Source organism: Dipodomys merriami, unplaced genomic scaffold, assembly GCF_024711535.1.
Source record: "Dipodomys merriami isolate MVZ:Mamm:240054 unplaced genomic scaffold, mDipMer1.0.p SCAF_69, whole genome shotgun sequence".
Classification (NCBI taxonomy): domain Eukaryota; kingdom Metazoa; phylum Chordata; class Mammalia; order Rodentia; family Heteromyidae; genus Dipodomys; species Dipodomys merriami.
The window spans coordinates 4,489,995-4,504,496 of record NW_027206279.1 but is presented as its reverse complement, the minus strand read 5'-3'; the positions used below and the strand labels follow the sequence as shown (position 1 = coordinate 4,504,496).

General features: G+C 48.4%; 1 protein-coding gene across 1 annotated transcript; it reads right to left on the bottom strand.

The window, feature by feature from the left end:
* Window positions 1-2,351: 2,351 nt before the first annotated feature.
* Window positions 2,352-14,334, bottom strand: Knstrn (kinetochore localized astrin (SPAG5) binding protein). Its single transcript, XM_070005793.1, has 9 exons — window positions 13,860-14,334; window positions 13,648-13,742; window positions 10,455-10,587; window positions 9,956-10,003; window positions 8,036-8,141; window positions 7,766-7,859; window positions 6,705-6,760; window positions 5,708-5,782; window positions 2,352-2,958 (listed from the first exon to the last, which is right to left on the bottom strand). Exons 1-9 carry the CDS (start codon window positions 14,051-14,053, stop codon window positions 2,827-2,829), a joined length of 933 nt encoding a protein of 310 aa, XP_069861894.1. The 5' UTR covers window positions 14,054-14,334; the 3' UTR covers window positions 2,352-2,826.
* Between the last annotated feature and the right edge of the window lie 168 nt (window positions 14,335-14,502).

Genomic DNA, 14,502 nt, shown 5'->3' with positions numbered 1-14,502 from the left:
CTTGGACCAAAAGATCTGTGAAACTTACTTTCAGTAGTAAAAACCCAGAAGTAGAGGTATGGGTCTAGTAGAGCCAGACTTACACACACACACACACACACACGCACGCACGCACGCACGCACGCACGCACGCGCAAAGAACTCGAGCATTTTAAACTGAGTTTTTCACAAAGAGAAAGCATAAAGATGGTAATGTACAGGCCCTAGTAGGCAAAACACAATTGTTAGCTGAGCAGGTCGGGCCGGGTCTATGACCATGGAGAAAGGCTGGGTGCACTTAGGGGCTGAGGCCTCAATACTTAGGAAAATGGTAGGATTTTACTAAGTATCACGGAGGTTTGTAGCATCTTCTATTGATAAAGGGGAAAGGGCTAACTAGTATTGAGGCAAAAAGCATTTGCGTTCTCCAGGTTGGGTAACACCATTTATCAGCTGAAGGAGTGAGGGACAGGGTGCCACTGCCAGGGCTCTGCCAACACATGTACCTGAGTTAACCAGGTCAAAGCCTGCAGGTGCGTGATCTGGTTCTAGGTGTGAGTTCACCAGGGACAGATGCCAAAGTGGATGAACTGAGGGCTGAGGACATGGGGTTTCATTGAGAAAGAACTCTTTGGGTAAGAACTGAGACACACAAGCTGACAGCAGAGGAGAGAGAGGCCTCCTAGTTATATACCTAGGTGGAAATTAGGGAGGGCTGACTGCAAGAGTGGACGTGAGGGTCCATATCTTCCAAGGAAGCATTGCTTTTGTTCTTTGCCAAAAATGTCAATTACAAATTTACTTGAGAAAACAATCTTTTAAGCCAGGTGCCAGTGGCTCACACCTGTAATCCTAGCTATTCAGAGGCTGAGGTCTGAGATGAATGGTTTGAAGCCAGCCTAGGCAGGAAAGTTTGTGAGACTCTTATCTCCAGTTAGCCACCAGAAAACTGGAAGAGGAGCTGTGGCTCGAAGTGGTAGAGTGCTAGCTTTGAGTGAAAAAGCTCAGGGACAGTGCCCAGGCCCTGAGTTCAAGCCCCACACCTGACAAAACAAAATGAAACAAAACCAAAAACAAAGAAAACCAACCATCTTTTTTTTTTTTTTTTTAGGTCCAGTTGTGGGGCCTGAACTCTGGGCCTGGGTGCTGTCCCTCAGCTCTTCAGCTCAAGGCTAGCGTTCTACCACTTGAGCTACAGCGCCACTTCCAGCTTTTTTCTTATGTGGTGCTGAGGAATCGAACCTAGGGCCTCATGCATGCAAGGCAAGCGCTCTACCACTGAACCACCTTCCCAGCCCCAACCAACAATCTTTTAAATGAGACAATCCTAAAAATGTGCACAAGGAAAAAAATTAGCCCTTCTCTATGTACAAAATATTCCAGATATAACTCTCCAAGGGTAAACAATTATTATTGCTTTAAGCTAAAGTGGGGTCTCTGGAAAGCCTTGAAGATACTGATGGTAGAATGGGAAGGTATGGTGAAGAAAGCGGGAAGAGCAACAAGGGAAATGACTGGAACAAAGGCCCACCTACAAGGACTAAAATATGGCTGTCTTGGGTAAACCTAAGGGGAAGGTGCTGTAGACTTCAGGAGGTGGACTATGGGATGTATGGCATTAGGCCCAGTTCTGGGTGTGCCAGGCAAAGAGCACACAGGGAGATGTGGTGGATGGAATCTAGCATTCACTGCTACAAATGGAGAGCCGAGGAAGGCGGGGGTAGGGGGATGTGGGTGGGGTGATAGTGACAGGTACTTAAGAGTGGAGGAAAAATATTCTAGATCAGTGAGAATATCCTGAGTATAATGTTCAGATGAGATATTTAGGTTAAAAGGTTATTTCTCCTTTTTTTTTTTTTTTTGTCAGTTGTGGGGCCTGAACTCTGGGCCTGGACGCTGTCACTCAGCTCTTCAGCTCAAGGCTAGCGCTCTACCATTTGAGCCACAGCACCACTTCCAGCTTTTTCTGCTTATATGGTACTGAGGAATGGAACCCAGGGCCTCATGCATGCAAGGCAAGCACTCTACCACTGAGCCACCTTCCCAGCCCTATATCCTTTTTTTGTACTAGTGTAGGACTAACTCAAGGCCTTGTGCTCTGGCTCGGGTTTCTTGCTCATAACAAGGCCTGAGCCATGCCTCCAGCCTGACATTTTGTTAGCTAACCAGAGATGTACTCATACAGACTTTTCTGCCTGAGCTGGCTTCAAACCGTGTTCCTCCAGATCTCAGCCTCCTGAGTAAGGTAGGATTATAGGTAAGAGCCACTAGCACCAGCTTTAGAAGTCTATTTTCATTCCTCAGTGTTACAGTCAGAATATTTAAAATATTTATTTCAAAAGTAGTACTTAAAAACAAACAGACAGATGTCATTCGGATGAAAAGCTCCAAGATGTATTATTTGCAAGTCCAGTTTCATAAATTGACAATGAAGTACTATTCTGTCCATGACTCAATGATGTCTCCTGTGTGCACCTCTGCTCCACTGTAATTAAGGGTTGCTTTCTGCAAATCTTGCCTGTGACTTCCTAGATCCTTCGACTGTAGCTGATTAAGTCTCCTGATTCTAATGGTGGGCTGTTTTATGGCCTAGGAGGTGGAGTCAAGCCTCCAGGACCCTTGTGTAGGCCTCCATTATCTATTAAGTGAAGCTCAGAACTGACCAATCTGAAGCTAGGGAAAATGGCTTAGAAGAGGAACTCCCATTCAGTATAAACTGCCCTGAATCCTACTGTAGAAACAGTTGTCAACTGGGGATGGAGAGTTCAAGATTATGGCCAAGAAGATAACCTACATGGCTTCCTCTGAGTTTACCCCAAGTGGGAGCCACCGGGCCACTGCCTTTTATTACATTTCTAATAGCTGCTCCATTTCCTCCAAGGCTACTGAAATGTCACTGGCTTGATCATTACACAGAGTTTGCTGTTCCAGGAATCGGATCCTTTCTTCTTCTTTCATCTTCAACTTTACCTTTAAGGCCTGCAAAGCAAAGCATTATAAAAGAAAAAAAAAAAATCACACAAAACTTTTACTTTTTTTTTTTTTTGTGGCGGGGGGAGGGGGTGTGTGAGGGGTGGCCAGTCCTGGGGCTTTAACTTGGGGCCTGGGCGCTGTCACTGAGCAAAAGAAGCTCAAGGCTAGCATTCTACTACTTGAGCCACAGTGCTACTTCCAGCTTTTTTTTTTTTTTTTTTTTTTTTTTTTTGGCTCCGGCCGTGGGGCCTGAACTCTGGGCCTGGGCGCTGTCCCTCAGCTCTTCAGCTCAAGGCTAGCGCTCTACCACTTGAGCCACAGCGCCACTTCTGGCTTTTTTCTTTTTGCTTATGTGGTGCTGAGGAATCGAACCCAGGGCATCAGGCATGCAAGGCAAGCGCTCTACCACTGAGCCACCTTCCCAGCCCTACTTCCAGCTTTTTATGTGGTACTAAGGAATTGAACCCAGGGCTTCAGCCACGGTAGGCAAGCACTCTACCACTAAGCTACATTCCCAGCCCAAACTCTTTTTTTTTGTTGGTCATGGGGCTTGAACTCTGGGCCTGGGCGCTGTCCTTCAGTTCTTCAGCTCAAGGCTAGCGCTCTACCACTTGAGCCACAGCACCATTTCCATCCCAGTCCAAAACTCTTGAGTCACAAGACAATGCCCACACTGGAACACCAGGCTTCTATTCCCTTGAAGAAGACCAGTAGAAAACCAACAGACACTGTATTTTCTATCTTTTGATTTTGTTTATCTGTATTGGTGTTAGGCAATGTCTCTATACCACAGACTGCTATACCTAAAAAAGAGCAAAGATATCCTCTACGTCTCATCTAACAAGTGGAAGACTTAAACAAGCAAGTAGAAGCAGCCAGAATTAAAAATCCTGGCTGGGCAACAGTTGTTCACTCCTGTAATCCTAGCTACTCAGGAAGCTGAGAGCTGAGGATCGCAGTTCAAAGCCAGCCAGGCAGGAAAGTCCATAAGACTCTTATTTCTGTGGCTCAAGTGGTAGAGAGCTAGCCTTGAACTGAGCATTTGCCATGAGCTGAAGAGCTGAGCTACAGCACCCAGGCCCAGAGTTCAAGCCCCATAACTGACCAAAAAAAAAAAAAAAAAAAGGAAAAAAGATAAAGGAAAAGCATGCTGACGTTTGCGGTGCAGGCCTCGTCCTTGGGATGCCAAGCTCCCACGGCAGGGCTTTTGCACAATCTCATTCTGTCAGTGTCCACTGACACATTCCCTAGACATGTGCACATTTCTGAGCTACAGCCCCAGACCCAGATGCAAGCTCTTCTGTGTTCAGGAACAGAAAAAGAAAAAAAAAATTATTGGGAAAAATCTGGTTAAATAAAAAATAGGCTTGGAATTCAGTTAACAATACATACACCAATGTTGGGGTATATGACAACTATAAAATGTTTCTATTAAAGAAATTCAATTTTTTGTATTATTTTTACAACTTTTCTGTAAATCTAAAATTAATTCAAAATAGTTTATTAAAAATAGACAAGTGCTGGGCATCTGGTGGCTCCGGCCTGTAATCTTTTTTGTCAGTTATGGGGCTTGAACTCTGGGACTGAGCGCTGTCCCTCAGCTCTTCAGCTCAAGAGTGCTCACCTTGAGCACTCTACCATTTGAGCCACAGCTCCACTTCCAGTTTTCTAGTGGCTTATTGGTGATAAGAGTCTCATGGACTTTCCTGCCTGGGCTAGCTTTGAACCATGATCCTCAGATCTCAGCCTCCTCAGTAGCTAGGATTATAGGTGTGAGCCATCGGCACCCGGCAGGCCTGTAATCTTGACTACTCAGGAGTCTGAGATCTGAGGATTGCAGTTTGAAGCAAGCCTGGCCAGAAAAATCTGTGAGACTCTGATATCCAACTAACCAGAAAAAAGATGGAAGAAGAGCTATGGCTCAAGTGGTACAGCACTAGCTTTGAATAAAAAAAGCTTAGGGCCGCGCGCCGGTGGCTCACGCCTGTAATCCTAGCTACTCAGGAGGCTGAGATCTGAGGATCGCGGTTCAAAGCCAGCCCGGGCAGGAGAGACCATGAGACTCCTATCTCCAATAAACCACCAGAAAACCGGAAGTGGCGCTGTAGCTCAAGTGGTAGAGCGCTCGCCTTGAGCTGAAGAGCTGAGGGACAGCGCCCAGGCCCAGAGTTCAAGCCCCACAACCGCCAAAAACAAACAAACAAACAAAAAAAGCTTAGGAACAGTGCTCAGGCTCTGATTTCAAGCCTCAGGACTGGCACCAAAGGAAAAAAAAAAAAAAAAAGCCAAGTAGCTGGGCACTAGTGGCTCACTCCTGTAATTCTAGCTACTCAGGAGGCTGAGATCTGATGATCCCAATTCGAAGTCAGTCTAGGCAGAAAAGTCTGTGAGACTCTTATCTCCAATTAAAACCACAAACAGCTGGAGGTGGAGCTGTGGCTCCAGTGGTAGAGCACAAAAACTATGGGTATTGCCCAAGCCCAGAGTTCAAGCCCCAGGACCAGAAAAACAAAAAACAAAAAACAAAAAAAAAAACAAAAATCAAAAAGCCAAGCATAATGGCACACATTTGTAATCCCAAGAGGGATTAAGAGGCTGAGGTAGGAAAATACTAAGTTTGAGGCTAGCCTGGGCTACTTAGCAAGACCCTGTCTCAAAAACAAAAACAGGGAGAAGAGAGAGAAGTACTTCTCCATCAGTCTTCCAAAGTGGTAGAACACAATAGTACTGCCTTAAGATACCATTGGCCCCTCACCTGTAACTCCTCCATCTGCTTCCTGGCAGTTTCATTAAAAAGCTTCAGCTCATCTTGCAGCGTTTCTAATAGCAACTAAGAGGAAAGCAAATGTGATAAATCTTCAAATAAAAGGAGAGCTGGATTAGGCGATGGCTAATGTCCTTCCACTCATTCATCACTTTCTGTGGACTCTTCATTGAGGCCCCTTGAAGGTCCTTTTTAGGAATAATTGCTAAGTACTACAGACTTCTACATCTTAAGTAGAGCAAAGACATCCTCTACGTCCTCTGCACTGCTCCAGTATTTATCCAAACCATCTGAAGCAACCAGACCCAAGAATTGGTTTCTTCCCACGGGTCTTGAGATACCAAGTCCATGAACTATAATGTGCTCTGTGCTATATCCACCTATGGAACCAAATGTGGCAGCCACAAAGGGATGACTAACTGCTTATAAGAGCTGAGGAAGGATCCATTCTGAGTTGAAGATGACAAGTGATCTCTCAGGGGAAGAGGTCAGACAAATTTCAAAGACAGTAAGCCTATATGCATTACCTTCCTTCTTTAAAAAAGCAAACAACAGAAAACCGTGAGTTCAAATGTAACAGGCTGGAGAAATGCATCATACCGTTCTCAGCAAAGGAGGGGAGAAATTTAAAAAGTGAAGAATGGAGAAAATAGGAAGTTCTCTGTACAAGTTTACCCTATCATGTTTCTGACAACAGTGCTGGGAAATGAACCCAGGACATCATGCATGCACGGCAAGTCCTTTCCCACTGGGCCACATCCCTGCACCCCCCGCCTCCCCCTGTACGTGTTTTAAAGAAGTACACTTTCAAGTAAGACCTACTTACATTAAGTTCACAGCTACCCTTCATCTAAAATATGCTGTTAAGTACACATTCCCTTGTTCATGGAAAAGCAAAGCTTCTGGGGTTTGCTGAGCACAGGTAGAGATCTTAGATCTACAGATCCCTGGGTCATAGGGCCCTATGCATTCACACTCATGCTCTCACCATAGAGTCCGAGTGATCCGTGGTGAGTTCTTGCTGTGAAGCCAGCGTCTCACTGCCTAGAAAGCATGGAAGCAATAAAGTCAGCCTCACCTGGGAACAATACCCTCAATGGAACATACCTCTAGAACAACTACAGGTGTATTCCTGAGGGAAACTTCTCTGTATGTCTACTCCTGGGCATTCTGCATGTTTATGCACGTCCTGGAACTTGAACTCAAGACCTGGGCACTATTTCTGAGCTTTTTTTGCCCAAGGGATCCTGCAGTTTATCCAGTCCATTCAAAGTCAGCATTGCTTAATCTCTTAGGTCAGAAGCCAGGGACCTCTCCCTGGCAGTCTCTTAAGTCAGAGACCAGGGACCTCTCCTGGCAGTCTCTTAGGTCAGGGGCCAGGGACCCTTCCTGGGCAGTCATTGACTCCTGTATTTGGCTTGAGCTGCCTCACAATCTCTAGGCAATTCCTATTTTCTACAAACAGTGTTCAAACAGGAATCACCTTTGTGTGATGTTTCTATGTTTATACTATTTCCTTCTGCATGTTAGCTGAGCTCCCTTTGCTACTTCCCACATAAACTCAGCACTTGGGAGGCTGAGGCAGGAGGAACAAGTGTTCAAAGTTACCCTGAGCTATATAGTGGGTTGAAGACCAGTATGGCTATAGAGACCCTGTCTTAAGAAACAATACAAACAGAAACCAACATCAAGGGGCTGGGAAAGTGGCTCAGTGGTAGAGCACTTGCCCTGCATTCATGAGGCCCTGGGTTTGATTTCTCAGCACCACATAAGCAGAAAAAGCTGGAAGTGGCGCTGTGGCTCAAGTGGTAGAGCGCTAGCCTTGAGCTGAAGAGCTGAGGGACAGTGCCCAGGCCCAGAGTTCAGACCCCTGGACCGCCAAAAAAAAAACCCACAAAAACCAAAAAATCAACCAACATCCACTGAGAAGAGTGAACTCTCGATCTTCAGGGTGTAGTGAAGCAGCTTCCTCACCACTGGGCAGCAATGCTGTACTGCTGGTTAGCCCTACGCTGACTCTTCGGAAGATGGCAGAGTGATGTCTCTCACCTGGGTTGAGGCCCTTGCTCTCCAAAATTGCTAAGCAGTTGTCCTGGAACCTCTCCAGCAGCTCCACCTTCTGAGTCAGATCTTTCAGTTCTTCCTATTGGAGTGCCACAGACAGGTCAGGAAGTACCCCACAAATGACAGGTCTTCCTTGCATGTGCTTTTGGTCAACCAAGCTCAAAGAACACTGGCTTCTCTCAGTACCCTTGGGCAGCTTGCTCCCTCGCATTTCCCACAAGCCTCGCCCTGACAAAGGAGATGTGGGGCTCCTACCTGAGTTTCTGTCAACTTCTGGTGCAACTGCTGGTTGACAGCCTCTAAAAGCTGGTTCTTATCCTTGAGGTCTTCCTCTGACCTTTGCTTACCCGGTGGCTTGTAGCTGTAACAACAGTTGCTTACATGAAGAGGGAATTATTCAAATGGGTTTGAATTCTATCTTTCTGACACATTGGTATATAGCTTCATGCTCGCCGGGCACCAGTGGCTCACGCCTGTCATCCTAGCTACTCAGGAGGCTGAGATCTGAGGATCGAGGTTCAAAGCCAGCCCAGGCAGGGAAGTCCGTGAGACTCTTATCTCTAATAAACCACTAGAAAACCGGAAGTGGTGCTGTGGCTCAAGTGGTAGAGCGCTCGCCTTAAGCTGAAGAGCTGAGGGACAGCGACCAGGCCCAGAGTTCAAGCCCCATGACCGACCAAAAAAACCCAAAAAATTTCATGCTCTACTCTTTCATTTCTAGAGTTAAAAGAGCAACTATATTTCATTATGAAAGAATAAATTCATGTACAGTACTTAATCCAGGTGCTGACACATGGTAAGCATTTAATAATAATCACTGTCGCCGGGCGCTGGTGGCTCATGCCTGTAATCCTAGCTACTCAGGAGGCTGAGATCTGAGGATTGCGGTTCAAAACCAGCCCGGGCAGGAGAGACCGTGAGACTCCTATCTCCAATAAACCACCAGAAAACCGGAAGTGGCGCTGTAGCTCAAGTGGTAGAGCGCTCGCCTTGAGCTGAAGAGCTGAGGGACAGCGCTCAGGCCCAGAATTCAAGCCCCACGACCGACAAAAAAAAAAAAATAATAATAATAATCACTGTCATCACTACCAATACTAAACCTTCACTATGGAGAATTTAGTTGTGATTTTTTTGGACAGTGTCAGGCTCTATAGCTCAGGATGTCTCAAACTCACAGTCCTCCTGCCTTAGGCTTCCAGGTGCTGGATTACAGGCCTGCTCACTACGCTAGCTTGTCTTTAAGACTTGTGTGTGTGTATGTGCATGCCAGTCCTAGGGTTAAACTCAGAGACTGGGTGCTGTCCCTGAGCTTTTGTGCTCAAGGCTAGCGCTCTACCACTTAAGCCATAGTTCCATTGCTGGCTTTTTGGTGGTTAATGGAGATGAGAGTCTCAGACTTTCTTGCCCAGGCTGGCTTTGAGCTGTGACCCTTGGATCTGTCTCTGAGTAGCTGGGATTTACAGACGTCAGCCACTGGGGTGACTGGTTTATCTGTCTCAGTCCACTCAGAGCAAGTATGGGAAAAGAACCCGTTTCTCACAACTTTTGCTGAGTCAACACAGGGGATCCTAACAACTCAAAACATGTTAATAGATTTGGAATTAACTTAAGTGTACAGAATTTTCAGCTAATTATGATGTTTATAGACTGACCAGCATGTTTGTCTCCATCGCCAGAATAGTTATCCTGACTTCCTATCCCAGTCCTTCAAGTCCAGAAGCTTCACACTCCTGTTTGTAGGTCATGAACAGGAGGTCTTGCCAGGAGGCCCAAAAGCTCTTGTCTGGGACTCAAGATGGTACTACCAATTCTTTTTTATTTTTAAATAAGTTATTTATTGTGAAAATACTGTACAGGGGGTTACAGTTACATGAGCAAGGTAATGAGTATGTTTCTTATCAAGTATTGTTGTCTCCTCCTCTGTTTTTCCTCTACCATCCCTGCCTTCCCACCTCCTCAACTACACTCCCCCCTCCCCCCGGTACTACCAATTCTTACCTGACAACAGCTCTCATATCTGGCTGTGCCTTATTCCTGAAAATTTCCCTCAGTATCTAAAGTAGTACCCAGACTGTGTCATGTTAAACAGTCCCACTAGTGAATGTAAGATACCAGCGGGGTTGTCATTACCCACAGCCCTGGGGTGGTACCAGCTTAGTTCTCCCTGATGCTCACCCCTTTCGGAGGGTTTTCCTGATGGTAGTCTCTGCAGCTTTCATCTGCCTAGAGAAGCAAAAACGAAGAAATGAATCAGAGCAGCACACTTACCTGGGACTAGAGGCTGCTCAGACCAGCAACCTCCACTAACAGCAAGCTCCCACCTTCCATGCCTGCTCCTCAGGCTGGTGCCTGGCCTTGATGAGGCCTCAGTGCATTCAGAGCAAGTGAGAGGAAAAGAATACCTTTTTCACAACTCTGGCTGAGTCAACACAGGGGACCCTAACAACCACCTCAGCGCTGTAGGGCTTTGTGTCCCCACCCACAGCTTGTCTTGTCATTCTGGTGCCCTTTGCTCTCATGCCCTGGTATTGTATTTAATCTTGGCACCGAATCATTTCCAGCAAGGTCTTGTCCTCTCTGCCTCTCTCTCAGTGCTGGGGACCTGACTCACAGTATACATATGCTAGGCAAGTGTGCTACCACAAAGCCACAGATACCAATGATCTGCCCTCACCCAATGTCTCGTTTTGGTTTGGTGACTTTTGTAATATCGTTCTCTGAGCCTCCTGAATGAAGATGTCTGGGAACATCAACTTCTTTGGACTTAACAGGTAAGAGACTCTTAAAAGTAGCTCGAGTTTGTGGATCTGCAAGGGAAAACGAGAGGGTGAAGCCTCAAGCATAGCACTGCAGTATTTAACAGCCCCACCCTGCATAGCCCCACCCCAAGTCACATGACTTCAATCTCTCAGGCCTCGATCAATTTGTGAAGATGAATTCAAAGATTAAGATTCCTGTGCTGTGTGTTGGTGGCTCATGCCTATTATCCTAACTACTCAGGAGCTGAGATCTAAGCATTACAGTTTAAAGCCAGATTGCAAAATCTATGAGACTTATTGCCAATTAACCAAAAACGCCAGAAGTGGAGCTGTGGCTCAAGTGGTAGAGCACTAGCCTTGAGCAAAGAAGATCAGGGAAGGCACCCACAACCTGAGTTAAAGCCCCAGAACTGGCACAAAAAAAAAAAAAAATACTTGTAGATTCACTGTAGGGGAAACTAAATTCTTCAATTGTGACAGCTAAGTGTGGAATAAATGTGAATATAGACATTGCTATCAACCAAAGCCCGGGCACTTGTAGCTCACACTTGTAATACTAGATACTCAAGAAGACCTAGAGGATTGCAGTCCAAGACCCCCAACTCCAATTACACAGAAAAATGCTAGACTAGAGACATGACTAAGGCAGTAGAGTGCTAGCCAGGAGCAAGAAAACTGAACAAGAGCTGAAGGCACTGAGTTCAGGTCCCAGTTCCCCTCACCCCGCCCCCCCTCACTCCAAACAGTAATGGCAACTAAAGGGAAAACGGAAGCTAGTTGGTAAAACTTATCCAAATCTTCACCAAGCACCAACAGAACCAACTGTGCCACCTCGTTAAGCTCCCTACACACATCCTAAGGCAACACTCCAGCTGCATTTTATTTATTTATTGCCCATCCTAGGGCTTCAACTCAGGGCCTGGGCACTGTTTCTGAGCCTCTCTGTGGGCAAGGCTAGCGCTCTACCACCTGAGCCACAGCACCACTTCTGGCTTTTTCCATTTATGTGATACTAAGGAATAGAACACAGGGCTTCATGCATGCTAGGCACGCACTCTGCTACTAAGCCACATTCTCAGCCCCCAGCTGCTTTTTAAATGATGTCTACTGCTACCAAAAGCCATCCTAACCCTCTAGAAGAAATCTGGCACATGACAGAAGGTCCAGAAATAGCTGGTGGAACAAATGAAAGACTGGCTGTAGTCTTTCATCGCTACCTATCTCCTCTCCCCTACCCCTCTCTTCTTTCTCTTTCTCTCTCTCATGCTCTCTCTTTTTGCTAGTTCTGGGGCTTGACTTCAGGGTCTGGACACTGTCCCTGAACTACTTTTTGCCCAAGGCTAGCACTCTACCACTTGAGCCACAGCCTCATGTCCAGCTTTTTGTTTATGTGGTACTGAAGAATTGAACCCAAGGTGTCATACATGCTAAGCAAGCACTCTACCACTAAGCCACATTCCCAGTCTCCCCTATCCCCCTTTTTCTGGCTGCCAACAAGGATTAGGTTGCTGTTCCTTAGCGTTTTTGCTCAATGTTACCACTTGAGCCACAGCTCTACTTCTGGCTTTTTTAATTTTTTTTTTTTTTGTCAGTCATAGGGCCTGAACTCTGGGCCTAGGCACTGTCCCTCAGCTCTTCAGCTCATCAAAACTAGCCCTCTACCACTTGAGCCACAGCGCCACTTCAGGCTTTTTCTGCTTATGTGGTGCTGAGGAATCGAGCCCAGGGCTTCATGCATGCAAGGCAAGCGCTTTACCACTGAGCCATCTTCCCAGCCCCTACTTCTGGCTTTTTGGTAGTTAACTGGAGATAAGAGTCTCGTAGACTTTCCTGCCCAGACTGGCTTTGAACGCTGATCTTCAGAGTTCAGCCTCCTTAGTAGCTAGAATTAGATATGAACCACTAGTGCACAGTTCCTCTGCTCTTCCAGATAGCTGCCTCTGCTACCTGCCCATAGATTTTGTGGAGGTTCCCTATTTGTCATTTGTTCTGACCTTCTTGTTGGCCAGGACTGGATAACTCCTCACCAAACACTGGGTTTCTAGGATTTAGATTCACAGCAAGTCTTACTCAAGTAGCTTATTCAGGGGGTAAGTACATTGCTGCACTACCACCCCCACCCAATAAATACACACACACACACACACACACACACACACACACACACACACACACACGCACACAGGCTTTTATTTCTTTTTTGGATCAAACCTAGGGCCTTGCCTATGCTGGGCAAGTGCTCTACACTGAGCCCCACCCCTAGGCCAGGCTTTTCTAGATCATATTAACTTCATTGTGTTCACTGTAAAATGGCCCACTTAAGCATGATGTAAGAGGCATAATAACTAAATCAAGCTGAAATAATGAGGTGCAAAGTGCTCAATCATATTAGTTAGGGGGGAAAATCCCTGCTTCTTTCTTTTCTGGCAGTTTTAGAGTTTCAACTCAGGACTTTGAACTTGTTAGGCAGGAGCCCAACCACTTGAGCTATACACACACACACACACAGCAGAGCTGTGTGGAGAGATCTGGCTCTTCTCTCCCACAAGGCCTGGTCCTTGCTGAGCCAAGATTACTATTTCAGGTGTACGTAATAGGAGAGCGAACAACTCTGAAAAGCCTATTCACTTCGGAGATCAATCCTGCCACTACTCTTCAACAAACTGACTGCAAGGAATCATCTGGAAGGGATCACAAATAGCTGCACCATCCACCCCCCAACCCCCCGCCCCAAACGTTCTGGTATCTAAGAGCTGGCTCTATACATGTGATCTCTAGCTGAGGCGGCTCAACCACCGAGACCTCACCACAAGCAGAAACCACAGAAGGGCTGGGTTGCCTTGGTGGTTCACACCGGTAATCCTCGCTCCTGAGGAGGCCGAGCTACGAGGATAGCGGTTTGATGCCAGCCCCCCCCTCCCCCCCGCCCAGGCAGCCAAGTCCCTGAGACTCTCATCTCCAACAAGCTAGACGTGGAGGCGTGGCTCAAGTGGTACAACCCCAGCCTAGAGGCGAAGAAGAAGGGGCGGCCCGACTTCCAGCCAGTCGGCCCCTCCCTGGGGTGGCCCCCCCCCACGAGAGGTCACCCCCCCCGAGGGAGGCCCTTACCTGAGGGCAGGCCTGCGCTCGGCGCCGAGGGGGGCTGCAGGCCGTGCAGCGTCTTGGCCGCGCTGGTCATGGTCACGGGGCCGCCCGGCTGGGGCCTGCAAGGGGGCCGAGCGGGTGTGACCGAGCGGGGGTGGGCAGCCGCGCGCCCCGCCGCCCCTCAGAGAAACTCCCCCCGTCCCCCGGCCCAGCCTCCGCCCCGGGGGAGCCCGAACCCCGGCGCCGGCCGCTCCGCGTCGCTCTCGTCCGGGACACTATGGGCCGCAACCGCCAGGGCGCCCTCGGAGTCGGCCGCCTCCGTTTCAAATGGGGACTTCCGGTAGCTGGGCGGAAGGGAGAGCAGTTCCGGTGTGGCGGGCCCGGCCGTACGGAAGGCCGTGGCTCGGGCCGCCACGCTGGGGGCCGCCATGCTGTACGGACTGCAGGGCCAGGATCTGGCCGGGACCGGGCGCGCCCGTAGCGGGCCTGCGTGGAGCTGGCGAGCCGCAGCGCCGGGCCCCGGCCGCCGGCCGCACAGGGCCCACGTTGGGCTCTAGGTCACAATCCTCTTTATCTCGAGCGGTGGTTATCAGGGGCGCCCCGGGAGCCCCTCGGAGGCTGCCGCGTCCTCCTCCTCCTCCCCCGGCGCGGGATCGCTGGAGACGCTGCGGGAAATGGCACGCGATGGCGTGCGGGCTACCGCTGCCAGCCCTGGCTCTTCCCTAGCGCGTCGGCGGCGGTCAGATCTGATGCGAGCCCTCCCGGGCCTGCACCGGGCCCGGCCCCGACCCGACGGGAGCAGCAGGCAGGGACCGACCCCGACCCGATGGGAGCAGCGGCCAGCAGGGCCCGGTCCCGACCCGATGGGAGCAGCGGGCA